We start from the raw sequence: 19,993 nt of genomic DNA on the forward strand, positions 1-19,993 counted from the left end.
ATTTGGTTTTGAACAAAAGAACAGACCATCTTTATTTTGAAATAAGGTTTAAACTAAGCAAATTTCGTTTTAAACAAAGCATGTTTGGTGTTGAGAATGGATCACATTTACTTTGAAATAAGGACTAAATGAAGCTTGTTTTTGAACAAAAGAAAGGACCATCTTCACTGTAAAACGAGGACTAAATGAAGCATGTCTGGTTTTGAACAAAAGAAAGGACCATATTTACTGTGAAACGAGAACTAAATTAAGCATGTCTGGTTTTGAACAAAATAAATAACCATTTTTACTTTGAAACGAGGACTAAACGAAGCATGTTTGGCTTCGAACAAATCGTGTCTGGTTCTGAACGAATCACGTCCGGTTTTGAAGCAGCGTCCGATCCCAAAACGGGGGCTCATCAGAGCACCAGGAGGTGTCTGTCGCCCAGGGACAGGCCGGGGTGCGCCTGCCCGCCCGCGCTGTGTCACAACAGGTCCCCGCTGTGGTCCTCCAGCTCCTCGGGGTCCTCTAGGTCGAGGTCGTCGTCGTGCAGCAGGCCGTTGTTGTTGGAGCCGCCCGGGGAGCCCTGCGAGCTGGGCGCGTCGTCGTCCTTCCACTTGTCCATCGAGCGGCGCCGGGCGTTCATGAAGAAGTTGCCCACGGTGGTGGGCTCCAGGCCCAGCTGGCGCGCGATCGTGACCTGCATCTCTTTGGAGGGTCGCTTAGTCTCCTGGAAACGCGGGAAGACAAACGTTAAAAAAAAACTAACCAACTGTTTTGAATGCTGGAAGATTATCAGTAAAAGATAGTTCTTTGATTTTATATTTTATTATGACGTCATAATAAATAAAAAAAATCTTTTTTTTTATTTGATCAGTAATTGTCGGCTGTCCAAACTCAAAACACAGCAAAGGAAATTTTTTTTGTAGTATGTTTTTATTGCATTTTTGGACTAAGTAGATTCTACTTAGTCCAAAAATGCAAAAAAAACCTACTACAAAAAAAATGTCCCTTACTGTGTTTTAAGTTTGGACAGCCGTTGTACAGCTTTACATTTATAAAAGTATATAATAAAAAATAGTAACATTAATAAAAATAAAGCCAATGACACAATTCCATAGTGTTCCATTTTTTTTCTTCACTCATTTGTTCCACATACCCAAACCATCTCAATACAGATTTCTTAATATTATCAATAATTATCTCAGCCTTGCATTCTTCTTTATATCACCATTCGAACATCATAATTTGTTTTGCCATATATCTTCTTCTTCTTCTTCATGAGCCTTCTGTCCTCCACTGCTGGATATAGGCCTCTTCCCCTTCTTTCCATACCCCGCGATTGGTTGCTGCTTGCCGCCAATTTTGACTCTACTTTCATCCTTCTTTTGCCAACTCCATGCTTCTATTCCATACATAAGAGTTGGAACCAGGACCCTGTTGTATACTGCCAGTTAACAAGAAAGCTTTCACTAAATGTTATTAACTAACCATCACGCCGCTTCTCCGCAGGGATAGGCAGAGAGAATCGAACGCCACACCACTCTGTCTTTGCAAACATTCTTCGCCTCTTCTAAATGTTATTACTACTACTACTACTACTACTACCATCACGCCGTTTTCCCGCAGAGAGGATGGAACGCCACTCTTCTGTCCTGACATACACTCCTCGCCTCCTTCACATCCATACATCTAGTCATACATGCCCTTCAATTGCGCAGACTTTTGACACCGCCAGATTTTAGGTTCTGATTGATCTGATCGTGCCAAGTCTTTTTCGGTCGTCCTCGTTCTGTTTTCCCTCTCACATTCGCCACATGTATTTTCTTAGTCGTTCTCTCGTTATCCATTCGCTTCACATGTCCATACCACCGCAAAGAACTCTTCCTAATATTTTCAATTATTCCTCGTTCAGCCTTACATTCCTTTATTATATCTTCGTTTTTAATTCTGTCATACAATGATTTTAAACACATTCGTATGAGGGAGCGCATTTCAACAGCGTTCACGCTGATTTCATCCTTTCTTTGCCAGTTCCATGTTTCGCTTCCATACATTAGTGTCGGTACCAGCACGCCGTTGTTAACTGCTAGACTGATATTACTGATAATCAGTAAAAGATAGTTCTATAATTTTTTAAATTTTTTTTTTCATTATGACAGCCACATAATAAAAAAAATGTTTTACTTTTGTTTCCTCACTCATTTGTTCCACATACCCTAACCATCTTAATACAGATTTCTTAATACTATAAATAATTATCTCAGCCTTGCATTCTTCTTTATATCACCATTCGAACATCTATCATAATTCGTTTTGCCATATTTATTCTTTCAATTCAATTTATTTATTTCAATTAATATATACATTACAAACTATAATTTTTTTTAATCGTATACATTAAAATAAAATATACGCAAGAACTATTGCTAAAGGTGTAGAAGAATCCCGCTTCGGAAAACTTCAGACACATGGAACAGATCAATAGCCAATGAGATATTGTTCAACATAGCGGTAGCTCTTCCTACAGGCATAACCATCGGCAGGTTGGTCCTGTGTATAGGAATGTGAAACAATCAATGCAGACGCTGTCTTAGGTAACTATCGGGAACATACAGACCAATGTTCCGGATAATTTCAGGATTATTGATCATACCGTGCAACAATTGATAAAAATGCGTAATCAATACACATTCTTCTTCTTCTTCATGAGCCCTCGGACCTCCACTGCTGGATATAGGCCTCTTCCCCTTCATTCTATTTCCCGCGGTTGGTTGCTGCTTGCCGCCAATTTTTACCATACCAAGAGATCGCATTTTGACTCTACTTTCATATTTCTTTTGCCAACTCCATGCTTCACTTCAATAAATTAGAGTTGGAACCAGGACTCTGTTATAAATGCCAGTTAATAAGAAAGCTTACACTAAATTTTATTAACTTTTATTGAATAGAGATATTTAATATGATTTAAGCATTATGTTTACAAATGAATTCACAGCATCTTACGCAACAAAATAGAAACTAGTGTATACAATGAGTGAAAGATGAAAATAATTTTGATGTGCCCTACGTAAAGTGCTCTAACTACATTTTTGTCAATTTTGAGATATTTGGTGTATGTTATCAACTGACCGTTATCTACAAATAAAAACAAACAAAAAATATGTATAAAATAAATTACGCCTAGTTTTCAGGCGTATAAGACGCTATCTACATCGAATTTTCGAAATGAACTGAACTCCTAAAACGCTAACTACTGAATTTTGACAAGGCATAAAGTTTTAAAACGATTTAATACATTAATTTATGTGTTTTTGAATGTATAATACTAGTTTAGAATTTCGGATAAAACCGTTAATTAATAAAAAAAATATTCTTCATGTTCTTCTCCATATTCTTCTTCATCTTTAATGAGATGTCAAAAAATAATATGAAAATAACTCCTGTAATTGGAGATAATCCAGATTTTGTGAACAAGTATTTGGACACACTCAAAATGTTGTAAATAAATTATCTGGTCAAATTATTAGCTTAATAATAAAAATGAAAATGGTATTTTCTGGCGTTTCTCATGTGTGTGAATATAATCCAGGATTCGGATCTCACATACTAATATAAGAGTTTCTGCTTAATAAAAAGCTTCTTTACATCTCACCAATAGATGTCTCTAGTGAAGTTCTAGTGATTCAAGAACAAGGTTTCTAAATTGGTTCATATATATAGAACTTCCGAGAATTTGAGTAGTGTGGTTGTCAATAATGGGTAGAATTGGTGAATGTTACACGTGTGTAAAGTGATCACTTAAACCAGCCTATGACGGTCGTCAGCCCCTTAAATGCCCAGACTTCCATATTCTTCTTCATCTTTGATGAGATGTCAAAAAATAATAAAAATAATAAGTTGAAAAACCTTCTAAGCTCTCTCCTATAAAGTAACAGATTTGCATATAGAGTACTTTACGTAGGGGCCGTCTATTTGTACTCAAACTTATGAAATTTGTTGATATTTATTTGATGACTCACCTGTTGATGAAAACATCTGTAGTTCTCAAAACTAGTCGTGTTCACATTAATAAACTCAAAAGTGGTCTTATTCTTCTAACCCTTATCTCCACCCAACGGTGCGCAGGACATTGTACAGAAGCAGTGTTATCTTAATTGTAAAATAAAAACGTGATAGGCCCAGTGCTTCAGGTACCAGCACAGGGTTATATTAATTAAATATTACAGTGGAATATCACATATTTTAATATTGATCTCCCCTGAGAGAACCATTTTTAATTAAAGTTTTACTTAGTAAATACCATTATTTCTTAAAATTTACTGTGACACGTGTTTCGATGCATTCCACATCATTTTCAAACACCGTATGAATGAAAAATGTTCAAACACCGTTAAAAATAGTAAAAAAAAACACTTTAAACCTACCAAAACAAGTAAATTAGCAATTTTTTTTAGTTCACCCACAAGAAAAATATGTATTTTTAATGATTAAAGAAAACACTTCGTTTTTGACCACTTGAGTTTTATTATAGACTACATGTTTCAGAAGTTAAACTTCCATCATTCAGGTCTGTATAATAACTACATATTATGAGTTTATTAATGTTATTATACAGACCTGAATGATGGAAGTTTAACTTCTGAAACATGTAGTCTATAATAAAACTCAAGTGGTAAAAAACGATGTGTTTTCTTTAATCATTGTAACATGTCTTACCACAAAGTTAATGCCGAAACAATAAATAAAATGTATTTTTAATGTTAGTTTTACCTCGTAAATACCACTATTTCTTAAAACCTACTGTGACACGTGTTTCGATGCATTCCGCATTATTTTCACACACCGTATGTGTATAAATAATGTAAGTATGTAAATGATACGGAATGCATTGAAACACATGTCACAATAGATTAAGAAATAGTGATATTTACTTAGTAAAACATAAATTAAAAATGTATAGATTTTACCACAAAGTGAATCAATTAATGAAAAATATATAAATGATAAATCTTTCTTTGATTTTTTGTTTCTGTCAAAAATTACGAGGATTTTGGATTTTTCCTATCAATTGAAGACTGTAGCGACAAGACGCCTGTGAAATAGGCTTAAAAATCTTTTTTTTGTATTCATCAAATATCGCTCACTCCTTTCAACAACGTCAAATATCAAAAAACTTGACTGTTCAGGAGATCGTTTTTAAAGTTTAAGAATATAATATAATGTATTAAAAATAAATATCAAGCCACTTATTGAACTTTTTACCGTGCAACAGATCTTTTTAAGTAAAACCTGAATTTTTTTCTCCATTTGAAAAATATTTAGTATATTTAAAATACCTTTTCTTCAAAATGCAAAAACAACACTTTCTGCCCTGTAGCAGGTAAATATTAATTTAAAAATATGCCGCTTTTGCTGGGATATAGTACATTTTCTGGGCATTCCGAAATCATGCCCAACTGGAAATTGTCGATTTTTGATATATGACGTTGTTGAAAGGAGTGAGCGATATGTATAAAACCATCCCTCAAAATTCAATTGCTTCATTTTTGTCATTTCCTTCTAAGAAATCACAAAAAGTGCTGTAGGTATTACATTCTGATTTAGGACAACCCCATTAAATTATACGAGATCATGCAAAAAAAGGTAAAAAAAAAAGAAATTAAATAAAAAAAGATTGTGACTAACATTTACCTTAAAAATAGCCTGTAGAGTACGGCGCTGTAGGTCGGTGAAAACCAAACGCGGCTTCTTCGGTGAAGGCAGGAGGTCCTGATTCGTAACCATAATTTCCTCCTTCCTCTTGCAGCCTTCGCCAACGGAAATTAGACAAATCACATTGCGAATTCAAGCATCTGTTCACCAATAGTTTCATCATAAATATAGCTTTAATTGGACCAGGGTATTCGTAATCATTCAACATTGCAAATTCAAACATCTGTTTACCAATAGTTTCATCATAAATATAGCTTTAATTGGACCAGGGTATGCGTAATCATCCAACATTGCAAATTCAAGCATCTGTTTACCAATAGTTTCATCATAAATATAGCTTTAATTGGACCAGGGTATGCGTAATCATCCAACATTGCAAATTCAAGCATCTGTTTACCAATAGTTTCATACACTTTTATTTGATTAAATTTCATAAATCTAGCTTCAACCTTTCCAGGAGTACAATAATGGATGTCAGACTTTCTCTGGGGAGTGGGTTTTTTTTACATTAAATATTTTTTTTTTTAATAAAATCTTTGTATTATGAAGATAGAAATTATGTACAAATAATTTAAATAAAAAACAAAGCTCACCATCTCTAGGTTTTATTTTATGACAAAGTGAAAAAAAATATCCACAGATGTCATTACTATACAAATTACATCATACCAACTGACAGATAGACTTCGACGTTCATTAACGTCGATACTCCTTAGAGGAAAATTCACACCGACGTTCATTTACGTCCAAACTCTCGGAAAGGTTAAAGGTGTTCACTAGGTGATAAATTTTAAATGTGAAAAGCACCCCTTGAGACGGATTCTAACATCTCCCAAATAATACAGAATTTTGGTTTGATTCTTTGACTTTTAGTTTGATCGCATTGACACAGATGGCACTAATACCTTACTCGAAGCATTATTCATGTAATTTTTACAGTTCCTTTTTTGCGTGTAAACTTTATTATAATTAGGTTAAGTATAGCATATTATTTATGTTATCTATCCAACCCACAATCTGAATATTTTGACTCTTTGATGAACGGAAATAAGATAAATCACATTAGTTTGCCAATAGTTTCATAAATTTTTATTTTATTAAATTTCATAAGTCTAGCTTTAATTGGACTATTGGACTATTTGAATACAGGAATTATTTACTAGTAAAATAATCAAATTGTATGAGATTTATATTTATTGGGTGTACAAGAAAGTTTCCGCCTTTTGTCAAAAGATGGCGCCACCAGTCAGTTATGGTTGATGTAAAACGCCATTATAGTACACATTTGTCAACAACATAACCTCGAAATATTAGTGAATTTTGATCACTATATAATATATTCTTTTGTGTGCTAAAATGTCAAGTCTTGACCCAAATAGGTATCAATTGTGGGCACTTTCGATTTGTTTCTTCAACGAAGACAATGGTATGCACATGTGATGAGAATGGAACCATCCAGAACCCCCGCATTGCATTGCAAGGCCAATAGATAACTCCAGGGCATGGATGGATAACCAAAGAGATGGATTGACAGCCGGGAATCAACATCACAGGAGGTTATTCCCTCAGGAGGCAAAAACAGGCCACAAGGCCTACACCAAGAAGAAAAAGAAGATGCTGGTCCACATGTTACACAAATCTATTTACTTCAGCCTTTTTCTTCTGTCCAGTATTGAACAAAGGCCTCCCTCTTGGACTTCCACAGTTGTCTGTTGGAAGCGACTCTCTTCCAGTGCAGGCCCGCCACTTTCTTAATGTCATCGGACCATCTTGTCTGGGGTCTACCCACGCTTCTAGGCCTCCAGTCAAGCACCTTTTTCGTCCATCTATCCTCAGACATACATACCACATGACCTACTCAGTTCCACTTTAGCTCTGTGATTCTTTGAGCAAAATATGTTACCTTGGTCTTTTCCCTTATCCAAACATTCGTTTTTCGATCCCTGAGGGATATGTTTAGGATCCTTCTCTCCATTGCTCTTTGTGTTACCCCTATTTGGAAATATCTGTTTGGAAACACGCAATCAGGAAGTTTTACCCCACCCGTAATATACAGCAATCATTGCTCCTTGGGACTACTACTTGTTCCAATGGATGACACATGGCCTGGCTGAAAAGCACTTCATATGATATGAAGATACCAAAATTTGGATCAATTTATAGAACGCCTCAAATGAAGAAGTATTCTTCCGACGCAGTATTCGAATGCTGCCAGAAAGGGATGGAAGGGATGGACAAAACATCCAATAATACATTAAGATCATGTTTAAATTATGAATAATAAAATAGAGGCATTTCAAATGTGGCTATACAGAAGAATGCTGCTTATCTCATGGACTAATCGAGTGTCCAATGAAAGGATCCTTAAAATAATGTGTAAAGATAGAGATCTGTTAACCACTTTCAAAAGATGAAAAGTCACATACTTTGGCCATATATTCTACTAGATAGAATATATGGCCAAAGTATGTGACTTTTGAAGAGACTACGAGATAGAATAAGGAACAACGGGATAAGTGAAATATGCAAGATTGAAGATGTCGTTAGGTGGGGAAGGCAACGAAGAAGACAATGGTATGCGCATGTAAGGGGAATGGAACCATCCAGACTCCCCCACATTGCACTGACGACGAAAGAGGTGGATTAACAGCTGGGAATTGGCATAGCAGGAGACTAATCCCTCTTAAAAACAGGCTACAAGGCCTACACCAAGAAGGATAAGAAGACATACTAGTAGTTTGTATTGTACATATTTCAATTACATTGTGTTTACTGTATTACTCGCGCCTGCCCAAAGCTGTTTTGTTTGGTGAGCTTCTCGAAGGAAGACGAAAGCGAGAAGGGCAGTACAGGAGGCACAAGGATCAACTGAACGCCACATTGAGGTTGGCGGGGATTGACGGTGACTAGGAGTCGCGGGCTAGAGATAGAGATGGATGGAGAAGCTCCGCAAACAGCGTTCACGGGGTCTCTGGGCGTGGCTACCGGTACAACACAAGTGACGAGGACACAGAGTGTGCAGTGTGTTTGAATTATTCAGTCCATAATTGGCATGTTCAGTGACATGTGCACTCATAGATAGCCCCACATGCTGAAGACAATATAGACATAGATAGCTCCACATGCTGAAGACAAAATAGACATGGATAGCCCCACATGCTGAAGACAAAATAGACATGGATAGCCCCACATGCTGAAGACAAAATAGACATGGATAGCCCCACATCCTGAAGATAAAATAGACATGGATAGCCCCACATGCTGAAGACAAAATAGACATAGATAGCCCCACATGCTGAAAACAAAATAGAAGTACTCAAGCGTGTGTTGGGAGCTATTATTACTATGGTACTGTATTATTTCTCATAGCACACATATGAATTGTTTTAATGATGTTGAATACCATATAATACCTCTTAATATAAATAGATTTACCCATACCAATTTCATATAACAAATGACTTGATATACTGATTTTTTTTTAAACACGTTAAGATTCGTCATATCAAGGTTCCACTTATTGAATATTCTTCTTCTTCTAACCCCTATCTGCACCCAATGGTGCATAGGGCACTGTATTGTATTGACACAGTATTGTTACTTACATGAAGGCAAGTTGATCACTCCTGCCCTTCAGGGACCAGTCCAGGATAACATTAAATTAAATTAAGTATTAGAGTGTAAATGGCACTCCCCCTGGGAATCGAACCCGGGACCTCCGGCACGGTAGCTAAACACGCTAACCATTGCACCACGTAAGCGGAATATAAATATGATTTAATATGATTAAATATGATATAATGTGATACTCACTGCCACGTTGAGGAATCTGAGCCGCTATAACAAAAGAAAAAACAGTTATTAGTAAATTTTGCATTTGAAAACATATGTATAGGACAGAGGTCGGCAGCATGTGGCTCTTTACGCTATTGGTGTGTCAAATTGAAAAGGTATTTTGTACAGATTTTTTTATTTAAATTTTTACTCTGCATAGTCATTTTTAGTTTGGTTGGGTAAGGAGGGATGGTGCCGTTAAAGCACATATCGCTCACTCCTTTCAAGAACGTCATAAATCAAAAATTGTCAATATTCAGTTGTACATGTTTTCGGAATGCCCAGAAAATGTACTATATCCCAGCAAAAGAGGCATATTTTTAACTTAATATTTACCCGCTACAAGGCAGAAAATGTTATTTTTGCATTTTGAAGAAAAGGTATTGTTTAATTATTTTTTTTAATATACTAAATAATTTTCAAATGGAGAAAAAAACTTCGGGTTTTACCTAAAAAGATCTGTTGCACATTAAAAAGTTCAAGAAGTGGCTTGATATTTATTTTTAATACATTGTGTTATATTTTTAAACTTTTAAAACGTTCTCCTGAAAAATCAAGGTTTTTGATTTGTGACGTTCTTGAAAAGAGTGAGCGTTATTAGCCCCCATAAAACCTTTCTCTTTGTAAAAAGTAAACAGCCTTTGAAATACCACACTAGTTTAAAACCTTTTCATGTCCAATATGCCAATAAAAGGCTCTCTGATTAAAAATCTATTACTTAAAAAAAAAGTGTAGGTTCCTTTAAAAATCCAATAAATCAAATTATTGTAAATTAAAAATTGGCTCCCCGAAAATTTCCAAACCGTTTTGCTACTCAAGCTCTTTTTGTCCAAGAGGTTGCCGACCCCTGGTATAGATTAAAAATAAATAATTAAATAAAACATATAAAATTATATCCATAAATTATAATACAAAAATTAACGGTGAGATTTGAGGGTTTTGTAATGATATTTTCAAAGTATCTTAATTATTTAAATAAACTCTCAATTCACCGAGATCGGATTATCCAAGATAAGTAAAATATATGAACGAATCATGTTTATAAATAAAAAATTTAAATCTCCTAAAGGTATTCACAGACTGTTCTGAAATTTATTTACATCGTTGCATTCATATACACGCATGGTCTTTTGTGCTATGACAGGTAAAAATGTGTTTTTTTTTAATAATTTTTTTATCGCAACGGTAGCGTCATCTGTTGAATGTAGAAGAAATATACGCAATACAAACATTGGCCACGGCAGACAGCAAGCTTCTTGATAAGAATTTACAACAAATTAGAAATGTATGCTTTCTCCTTTCTATTTTTCCATTTTTTTATATTTGTATTATTATTATTGCTATTAATTTACCTATCCTAGCAAAGCAAGTGCCTACTGTATTAAACTAAGATGACTAATCAAATTATTCACTTTACATCATTTATATTTGAAGCACTAACTTTGTGATTTTCCATTTTATCATTAAAATGTAACTTTGTTTTAAAATCACTATAAATATTTTATTATAACTTAATTATAATGCCTACCGGTTTGAAGCTAACCGGTAGACATTATAATTTTGTTTTAATAAAATTTGAATTTTGTCCGTCTCCGTGGTAGAATGGTTAGCGTGTGTAGTTACCATGCTGGAGGTCCCTGGTTCGATTCCCAGGGGGGGTGAAAATTAATACTTGTGATTTTACACTGTAATATTTATTTAATATAACCCTGGACCGGTCCCTGAAGCGCAGGAATGATCACCTTGCCTTCATGCAACTAACAATCAAGATGACACTGCGTCAATACGATGCAGTGCCCTATGCACCATTGGGTGTAAATAAGGGGTTATGATAATAAAATATTTAAAGTGATTTTAAAACAAAGTTACATTTTAATTATACTCATTTTATATTTAATTTAGATTTTCAACAACAACAAAAAAAATTAAATTATTTTAAGAATCAAATCAAATCCCAAAAGGGAGTCAGAATAAATAAGAGCGATTTTTCACTATAATATTTATTAAATATCACTGGACTAGTATTTTGGTACCTGAAGCGCAGGCTGATGACCTTGCCTCCAATGACGTAACGATCTAGATAACACTGCATCAAAAAGATGTAGTGCCTTATGAATTCATTTATGCGGATAAGAGTCTGAAGACTTGTATATTTGTAATACCGCTCACTCCTTTCAAGAACGTCATAAATAAAAATTGTCAATTTTCAGTTGTACATGTTTTCGGAATGCCCAGAAAATGCACTATATCTCAGCAAAAGAGGCATATTTTTAACTTAATATTTACCCGCTACAGGGCAGAAAGTGTTGTTTATGCATTTTGAAGAAAACGTATTGTTTAATTATTTTTTTAAATATACTAAATATTTTTCAAATGGAGAAAAAACATTCAAGTTTTACCTAAAAAGATCTGTTGCACAGTAAAAAGTGGCTTGATATTTATTATTAATACATTGTATTATATTTTTAAACTTAAAAAACAGTCTCCTGAAAAATCAAGTTTTTTGATTTATGACGTTGTTGAAAGGAGTGAGCGACATGTGTTGGCAAAAAGCGTCATTATAAGTTAACTTTAAACTTGTTTATCTCAAAACTACTATTTTTAACTTGCAGCTATTTGCCTTTGCACTTTAGAATAGTTTTATGTATTTTTATAATAAAAATGCACAGAATGCTTTATGTGAGAAAATAATATCAAAAATTTATTTTCAACTGAATAAGAAATCATAGCAAGAGAATTATGAATAAAAACAATAATAAAAAAATATCAGATAAAGATAGCAGAAACTGTTTGCATAGGTAACATTTAAGTATCAAAAAATTACACAGATGGCTCTAGTAGTTGAACAAAAATTATTTTTAAATTGTAATTTTTAACTAAATGAAATAATAAAAACGAAAACCATTATATATTAATTTAATGACTTAATTTTTTTTAAATAAACTTTGTATAATACAGTTTTCAATAACGGCTATGACACATACTATTAAACTATGAATTAAAAGAAATTTTCAGCATGCAACAATTTTACTGACAACATTTAATTTGACCAGCCATTGCAACATTTAAATCTAATATAAACAAAATACTATATGGAAAACCTTTGTATATCTAAGACCACTTTTAAAAGTAATTCAAAGTTCTCTTATGGTGGGGACTGACTGGAGTCATTTTGTCATAACGTAAGACGTTACAATGCGAGCATTCGTATAGTCAGTGCAGCGAGCCGAGCTAGTTCCGAGTACTTCAACCGATTTCGGATGCTCGCCGCGAATGTTACGTTACGACGAAATGCTCCGGAGGAAGTTCCCACCTTTAGCTTAAACATTATATAAAAAAATGTCATGAAAACTGGAAAATATTATTATGCAATGCCTTGCAATAATGCATTATTTTATTATCAAAAATTAAAAATAAAAACTCTAAGAACTCTAAAAACTTTACTAAGACTCCTCAGTCAAATGGATAAGCAATTTGTCACAAATTGAATATCAAATTTCAATATTTATTCAATTTTTTAAATGGCTGTGTAGTGAATAAATAATTATTATATAAATATGAATAAATATATAATGTTAAAAGTCTCTAACATCTTAAACCATTGGAAAAAAATCATTAATAAGAGTATCTGAATATGTGTAAGAATATATAAGGTATTTATCATATTTTTATAAAAAAATATCCATTTCTTAAAAGCGTATTAAAACAAAAATAGTAAGAAAAAGACCCGTGATTTAACCTTATTCCCGTTGTAAAAGACGCGTTATAAACAGCTCTTACTGTATTTTTAAATATATCGCTCACTCCTTTCAAGAACGTCATAAATCAAAAAACTTGATTTTTCAGGAAAATGTTTTTAAAGTTTAAAAATATAACACAATGTATTAAAAATAAATATCAAGCCACTTATTGAACTTTTTACTGTACAACAGAAACCTGAAGGTTTTTTCTGCATTTGAAAAATATTTAGTATGTTTAAAAAAATTATTAAACAATACCTTTTCTTCAAAATGCAAAAACAACATTTTTGCCCTGTAGCGGGTAAATATTAAGTAAAAAATTTGCCTCTTTTGCAGGGATATAGTATATTTTCTGGGCATTCCGAAAACATGTACAACTGAAAATTGACGTTTTTTGATTTATGACGTTCTTGAAAGGAGTGAGCGATATGTCTTTAACATCATATACATAGATTTTTTGAAAAAACTAGATTTTAATATTCTTCACATGTTTCACTCGGAGTTGTATTCGTTGTATTAAAAGCTCTAAAGCAATGAAGGAACCGAAAACAACTGTCTTTCGAAGATTAGCATTTATTATTATTAGCATTTTATAGGCAGCGTTAGACCCTATAAAATCTTAGGGGCCTAACTTCTTAAGACGGCATACTGCTAAAACGACAACTGGCATCATCTTACAAATGATTGCAACGTATTGTCCCCATTCAAGCAAGAAAATAGCACTAAATAACAATAATAAAAAAAGATAACTTTGTGTCAGAATGCGAATATGTTAATTTTTTTGAAGTAATGTTTATATTTACTTGATATTTGCTGATAAAGGGCATCACAATCGTTGTCGATTGCTAACATACTTGAATAGAGACAAAATTGACTTTAAATTGATCATGTTTGTTTTAGTTTTGTTAATAAAATCCCAAGTTTTTCAATAATTACCAAAAAATATTGAGTATCTATGTTACTGTATATTTTTTTATGTGTTAAGAGGCCCCCGAATCCTAAAAATTTGTGACGAATGATGTTGACACTTGCTAAATGAATGAATCAGCAAAAACTGGATCAAATTAAAACCGATTGCAGTCATCAGGATGAAAACTTCCTGTTAACTCAAAAGCGTATTGGATAACCATTCGACCCTAATTGATCCGAGCCAGATCTACCAAATGTGACTAATTTAACCAGGCAATCTGACACTGTACCCAACGGAATGTAAATCTATGCCTTGACATTTATTATTACTTAGGAGCCCAAAAATATACAATGTATCATATAATACTAATGCGAAGTGCCCTTGAAGTAGTACTTTATGAAAAATTTTCCATGTTTGAGGAGAATGGAACCATCCAGACTCCCCCACATTGAACTGCACGGCCAAATCCAAGGAAGCTCCCAGGCAGACCGCTAAAGATATGGATTGACAGCTAGGAATTGAGATCACAGGAGGCTAATCCCTCTCAAAATCAGGCTACAAGGCGTACAAATTAGTATAATTTTCGTCGTATAAATTATCCCATACTTTTATTATTACCACATAAATGATCAGCGTTCAGTATTGTAGACTAAAAATCTGCCGAGGACTTGCATACTACCTTATAGCTTTAGTTCTTTCCTAGTTACAGTAGACATGTTGCAATCTTTCAAAAATGGGTCACCTTTAAATATAAAACAAACCATCTAAAACTATTTACAATGGTACAGTAACAATTCAAAATAAATGATCAGCTTCGATGATGTCTTCTAGATGCAGGTCTGCCATCTATGGATTAAAAAGCGTAACAAAATAATAGAACTCCCTTTACCTGGCGGCAATGTAAACATTGGCAACTATGGATGTCAGCGGGAGGGAGGGAGGGGAGGGGAAGCGTTTGGAGTCACTTGAATCTCTAGCGGCATACAGAAATGCTCGGGAACACATTCGGGGAGATCGCAACCAAAACAAATAAGTGAAACACCAAACAATCGGCTCTATCGCCAGCTATCATTCTACAACAGTTCAATAACTAACATTCTTGACCAATGCAATGTTCCAGTAGCCGTAAAATCTTTATACCTCCCGTTAAAACATGATAAAACCGAGAATGAAGCACTTTTTAAGACATTACATATTGCAGCATCCATCAGGGCTTACTAATGATTCAAAAAGTAAACTTCTTTACATTTTACAACCGTTCAAGAACTAATAACTTTTATCTGAAAAATCATGTTGTCATTGGCACATTTTGTCAACATTTTAGACCATATTTCAGTAAGTTCAAAATGTTGGCACAGTATGCAAGTACCCATGATATAATGACTCAGAAAAATGCTACCAGCGTGTTCAAAACAAGTTTCATTTTAAATCATTTTCAAAGCATCAGAGGAAGCTACGATATTCATTATAACAATGCAGAAAAATGCTAACAGCATCGGAAGGTCCGATATTTTTAAAAATTTAAAAATTTGCGTCTGTTTCATCATGTTTTGACAGAGCTTTAAAAATTTTATTTGCACACGGAACTTACATAGATCTTTTTTTTAAATAACAACCAGCGTCAAAGTTAACAACAGCGTATAACATGATGTTCGGAACGTTAAATTGACAACCGGTTGGATTATTTAATTAACAGCACGTTAAGTTAACATAACAAGATGGCTGCAATTTGGATAGAGCCAGTTTGGTGATTACAGCATTGAAAAGTGGACAGTTAACCTCAAATTCTCTGATGGCATTTCACACCTCAGTGTCGCCAGAAAGAGCAAAGGGTTGATGTATATTTTACTGGTTATTTAGAGTGTTGCGAGTGCCGCAACATTCTAGAATGCAGTTCTAGAAGACGGTTGGATTTTAACGTTCCAGGATGGAAGGAATAACATTTAAAGGACTCTTTACCTGATTACCGACCTCTGCCTAGATACGGAGGACAATTATTGCACATAAAAAGGCCTGAAAATAAAGCCTATAGGGATGATGTCGAAATAATGCATAGAAGACGGGATTCAACAGACTTGTTTGGAGAAAAATCGAGTATATCGCTGTTGAGAAAGGGAATAAACAGCACTGGGCGGCAAATTTAGGGGCAGAAGCGTAAAAAAAATTGTAAGCTTTTGAGGCGATCATGGCCAACGTCAAGGTGGCATTGGAATAACTCGACACTGGCTAGAACACTCAAGAAGGGTAAAAAGCCGTTAAAAAGAAGGTGGCATTGGAAAAAACAATTCAAAATTGGTTGCAAAAACGTGGAAATGTTCGAATAAACACATACAAAGTGTCGTTGAACTGATCTTTTTATATGAAAATAAGGGATTCAATGGTACATTTGACAGTTTACCTGGGGAATAGAAGAGCGATTTTCGTAAAAAAATATGTAATTTTTTGGGGCAGCTTCAAGGTGGCATTGGAAGAAACCATTCAAAATTGGTTGAAAAAACACAAAAATGTTCGAATTAACATACAAAGTGTCGTTGAACTGATCTTTTTATATAAAAATAAGGGATTCAATGGTACATTTGACAGTTTACCTGTGAAAATAAGAGACAATTTTGTGGAAATCGGGTCTGAGTAGCGTTTATAAACGTTTTCAGAGAGTTTAAGACGGAAAACTGCGCAAATATATGATAGAATAAGCGGCAATCGCTGAATGTCTCGGTAAAAATTGTTGATTTTTCTCGTTTGTGACGTTTGACAGTTCGGTCGGTAAAACAGGAATCGTAGACGGGACGGGACCGTGCAAGCGAGTCAGGCAGGTCGGTGGGGGCCCCGTGGGGTGATGGCGACTCACGGGAAGCAGGGCGGGGCCGGCGCCGGGGTCTGGGCCGGCGGGGGCCCTCCGGGGCGCCGCTCCGGCGCCCGCCGCCGCGCGCCGTCCGTGTTTACATTGCCGCCGTCCGAACAACGGGCGCTCTCCTGACAGTCTGCAACCACAAGATAAAACATCACAACTGATCGCGGATGAGTAGTCGTTAGTCGAATGCCGGTAGAAGCAGAGAGTCGATCCATTTTGGCCCAACAACCTGTAGAACACATATTCAGAGAAAAAAACGACAATCGATGACCTATATATAATCCCTTCACTGTAAACACAATAAATAAAGCTACAGTCGAACTTGGTTATTACGAGCACGGATATAGCGAGATCTCTGATATAACGAGGAAACATTTGTTGACATTTTGGTTTTTGATTTTTTCCATACATTTATAAACGGTTATAACGAGCAACTTCTCGGCTATATCGAGCAAAAAGAGATCGTCTTTTTTTTTAATGTTTTAAATATTTTAATGTTTTAAAATATTTTTAACCTTACGCAATAAAATCCGACCGGGTCATTAGACCGATGCCGCCGGGATCGGATTACGTTTATGACAGTACTGAAATGGTGTTGTCACCGACAATTTTAAAAAAAGGTTTCACGCATATGGGTTTAAATTGCATGTTGCAAATCGCATGTCTGTAGGGACCTACTTAGTACAATAAATAACTTTTTTTTAGTTTATGAACGTCATGCTTGTTTCGGATTTTTTACGGTAGTTTTCATATTTTTGTATCTTCTATGCTTACTGTGGATATTGCATAATAAACATAACGAGGTGGGGAATGTCAAATCAATTCTAGAGCAGGTCAGTTAAAAACAAACCCTCGAATTATCATCATATCTACTAATAATAAAAAGTGTCTCAATTCGTGAAAAGGTGGAAATTACTCGCCAAATAGTACATGGCGCGAAAAATGTTAAAAGTGTATTAAAGTTTTCATAATTCTCAGTATCAACATTGTATTTTTATCTGTATTTAAAAAGAACATCACGGACTCGAAAAAAATAGGAACGTGATCGTACGATATTTTGATAAAACTGCTACAATGGTTTTGTACTCAAAGAAGCACAGGATTTTCCAATTTTTATAGAAAAACGGAATTGATAGATAAATTTAACATGTCGCTCACTCCTTTCAAGAACGTCATAAATCAAAAATCGTGAATTTTGAGTTGTGCATGTTTTCGGAATGCCCAGAAAATGTACTATATACCAGCAAAAGCGGCATATTTTTAACTTAATATTTACCCGCTACAGGGCAGAAAATGTTGTTTTTGCATTTTGATGAAAAGGTATTGTTTAATTATTTTTTTAAATATAATAAATATTTTTCAAATGGAGAAAAAACCTTCAGGTTTTACCTAAAAAGATCTGTTGCACAGTAAAAAGTTCAATAAGTGGCTTGATGTTTATTTTTAATACATTGTGATTTCTTTTTAAACTTTAAAAACGTTCTCCTGAAAAATCAAGTTTTTTGATTTATGACGTTCTTGAAAGGAGTGCGCGATGTGTGTAATGGGTGAATTGTATGAATTTGGTTACAATTGCGACATATTGTGTTATGTGACCATTCCAGATAACATACTTCATGCGGTTGGTATGTTTAAAAAAAAACATTTTCTCGGATATAACAAGCAAATTCAGTCGGTCCCTTCATCCACGTTATAACCGAGTTCGACTGAACTTTGTTTTGAACCACTTTTTGTTGGTACCTTTCTCCAACCGGTTTTGACAAGAACCTTGATTAACCCTGATTAACCCTGATGATGACAAGGTTCTTGTCGAAACCGGTTTGAGAAAAGTACCAATAGGAAAGTGGTTAAAAGCAAAATATTTAGTTTTATTTTATAAAGTTTTTTTTAAAATGTGCCACATAGTATCTGCGAAAAACATTAAGGAAACATACGGTAGAACTTAAATTATACGAATCACCTTTAGAATTTTATAAGAAAAAAATACTAATGCAGAAACGTACTGCGATTCATAAAATAATGATTCTCTCTGTATATGTAATGTCGAATAATCAGGCATTAAAATAAAGACACGATCAAGATCACATTGCAACAATGCGATGCAATAGTTAATAAGTTATTAAAAAATTAAACGCTTGCATTATACCGCTTTTTGAGTTTTATTTCATTTGACACGACTAGTTTTGAAAACTGCAGATGTTTTTATCAACAGGTGATCACAAAAACTAACTAGCAAAAAAATCATCCAGGTAGAGGTAGGTGGGGTAATAACTAATGGAAAATTTCCAAAATTTATCACCTTTATTGTCGATGGTTCTCATTAAACCAAGTCGCACCCCTTATCCCCCCCCCCTCTAGTTATTACCCCACATAATACCTGAATGATTTTTAAGCTAATTAGTTTTTGTGATCACCTGTCGATGAAAACATCTGTAGTTTTTTTAACTAGTCGTGTGAAATTATACAAAACTCTTTTTTTAAATTGATATTTTACTTAGTAAATATGACTTTTTTGTAAAATTTATTGTGACACGTGTTTCGATGCATTCCGCATAATTCGCTCACTCCTTTCAAGAACGTCATAAATCAAAAAGCGTCATTTTTTAGTTGTGCATGTTTTCGGAATGCCCAGAAAATGTACTACATATATCCTAGCTAAAGAGGCATATTTTTAATATAATATTTACCCGCTACAGGGCAGAAAGTGTTGTTTTTGCATTTTGAAGAAAAGGTGTTGTTTAATTATTTTTTTTTAAATATATTAAATATTTTTCAAATGGAAAAAAAAACCTTTAGGTTTTACCTAAAAAGATCTGTTGCACAGTAAAAAGTTCAATAAGTGGCTTGATACTTATTTTTAATACATTGTATTATGTGTTTAAATTTTAAAAACGTTCTCCTGAAAAATCAAGTTTTTTGATTTATGACGTTCTTAAAAGGAGTGAGCGAATTTTCAAACAC

At 34.3% G+C, this 19,993-nt stretch overlaps 1 protein-coding gene across 3 annotated transcripts in view; it reads right to left on the bottom strand.

Moving 5' to 3' along the window:
* Positions 1 to 334: 334 nt before the first annotated feature.
* onecut (homeobox protein onecut) overlaps positions 335 to 19,993 on the bottom strand; it is a 33,561-nt gene continuing 13,902 nt past the window's right edge. Inside the window, exons 2-4 of one of the 3 annotated variants that reach the window (XM_088267343.1) lie at positions 9,511 to 9,534; positions 5,677 to 5,792; positions 335 to 712 (exon numbers count right to left, since the gene is read on the bottom strand). In XM_088267343.1, coding sequence (XP_088123469.1) covers positions 467 to 712; positions 5,677 to 5,792; positions 9,511 to 9,534 — 386 coding nt within the window. In that variant the 3' untranslated portion in view covers positions 335 to 466. Of the gene's footprint in view, positions 713 to 5,670; positions 5,793 to 9,510; positions 9,535 to 14,216; positions 15,028 to 16,769; positions 17,163 to 19,993 lie in introns of those variants that run through there. The other 2 variants (XM_088267342.1, XR_015838256.1) reach the window with 2 other exon arrangements.

The sequence above is a fragment of the Brachycentrus maculatus genome, unplaced genomic scaffold (genome assembly GCF_059751285.1).
Source record: "Brachycentrus maculatus isolate JH-2025_06_01 unplaced genomic scaffold, ASM5975128v1 h1tg000293l, whole genome shotgun sequence".
NCBI lineage: Eukaryota > Metazoa > Arthropoda > Insecta > Trichoptera > Brachycentridae > Brachycentrus > Brachycentrus maculatus.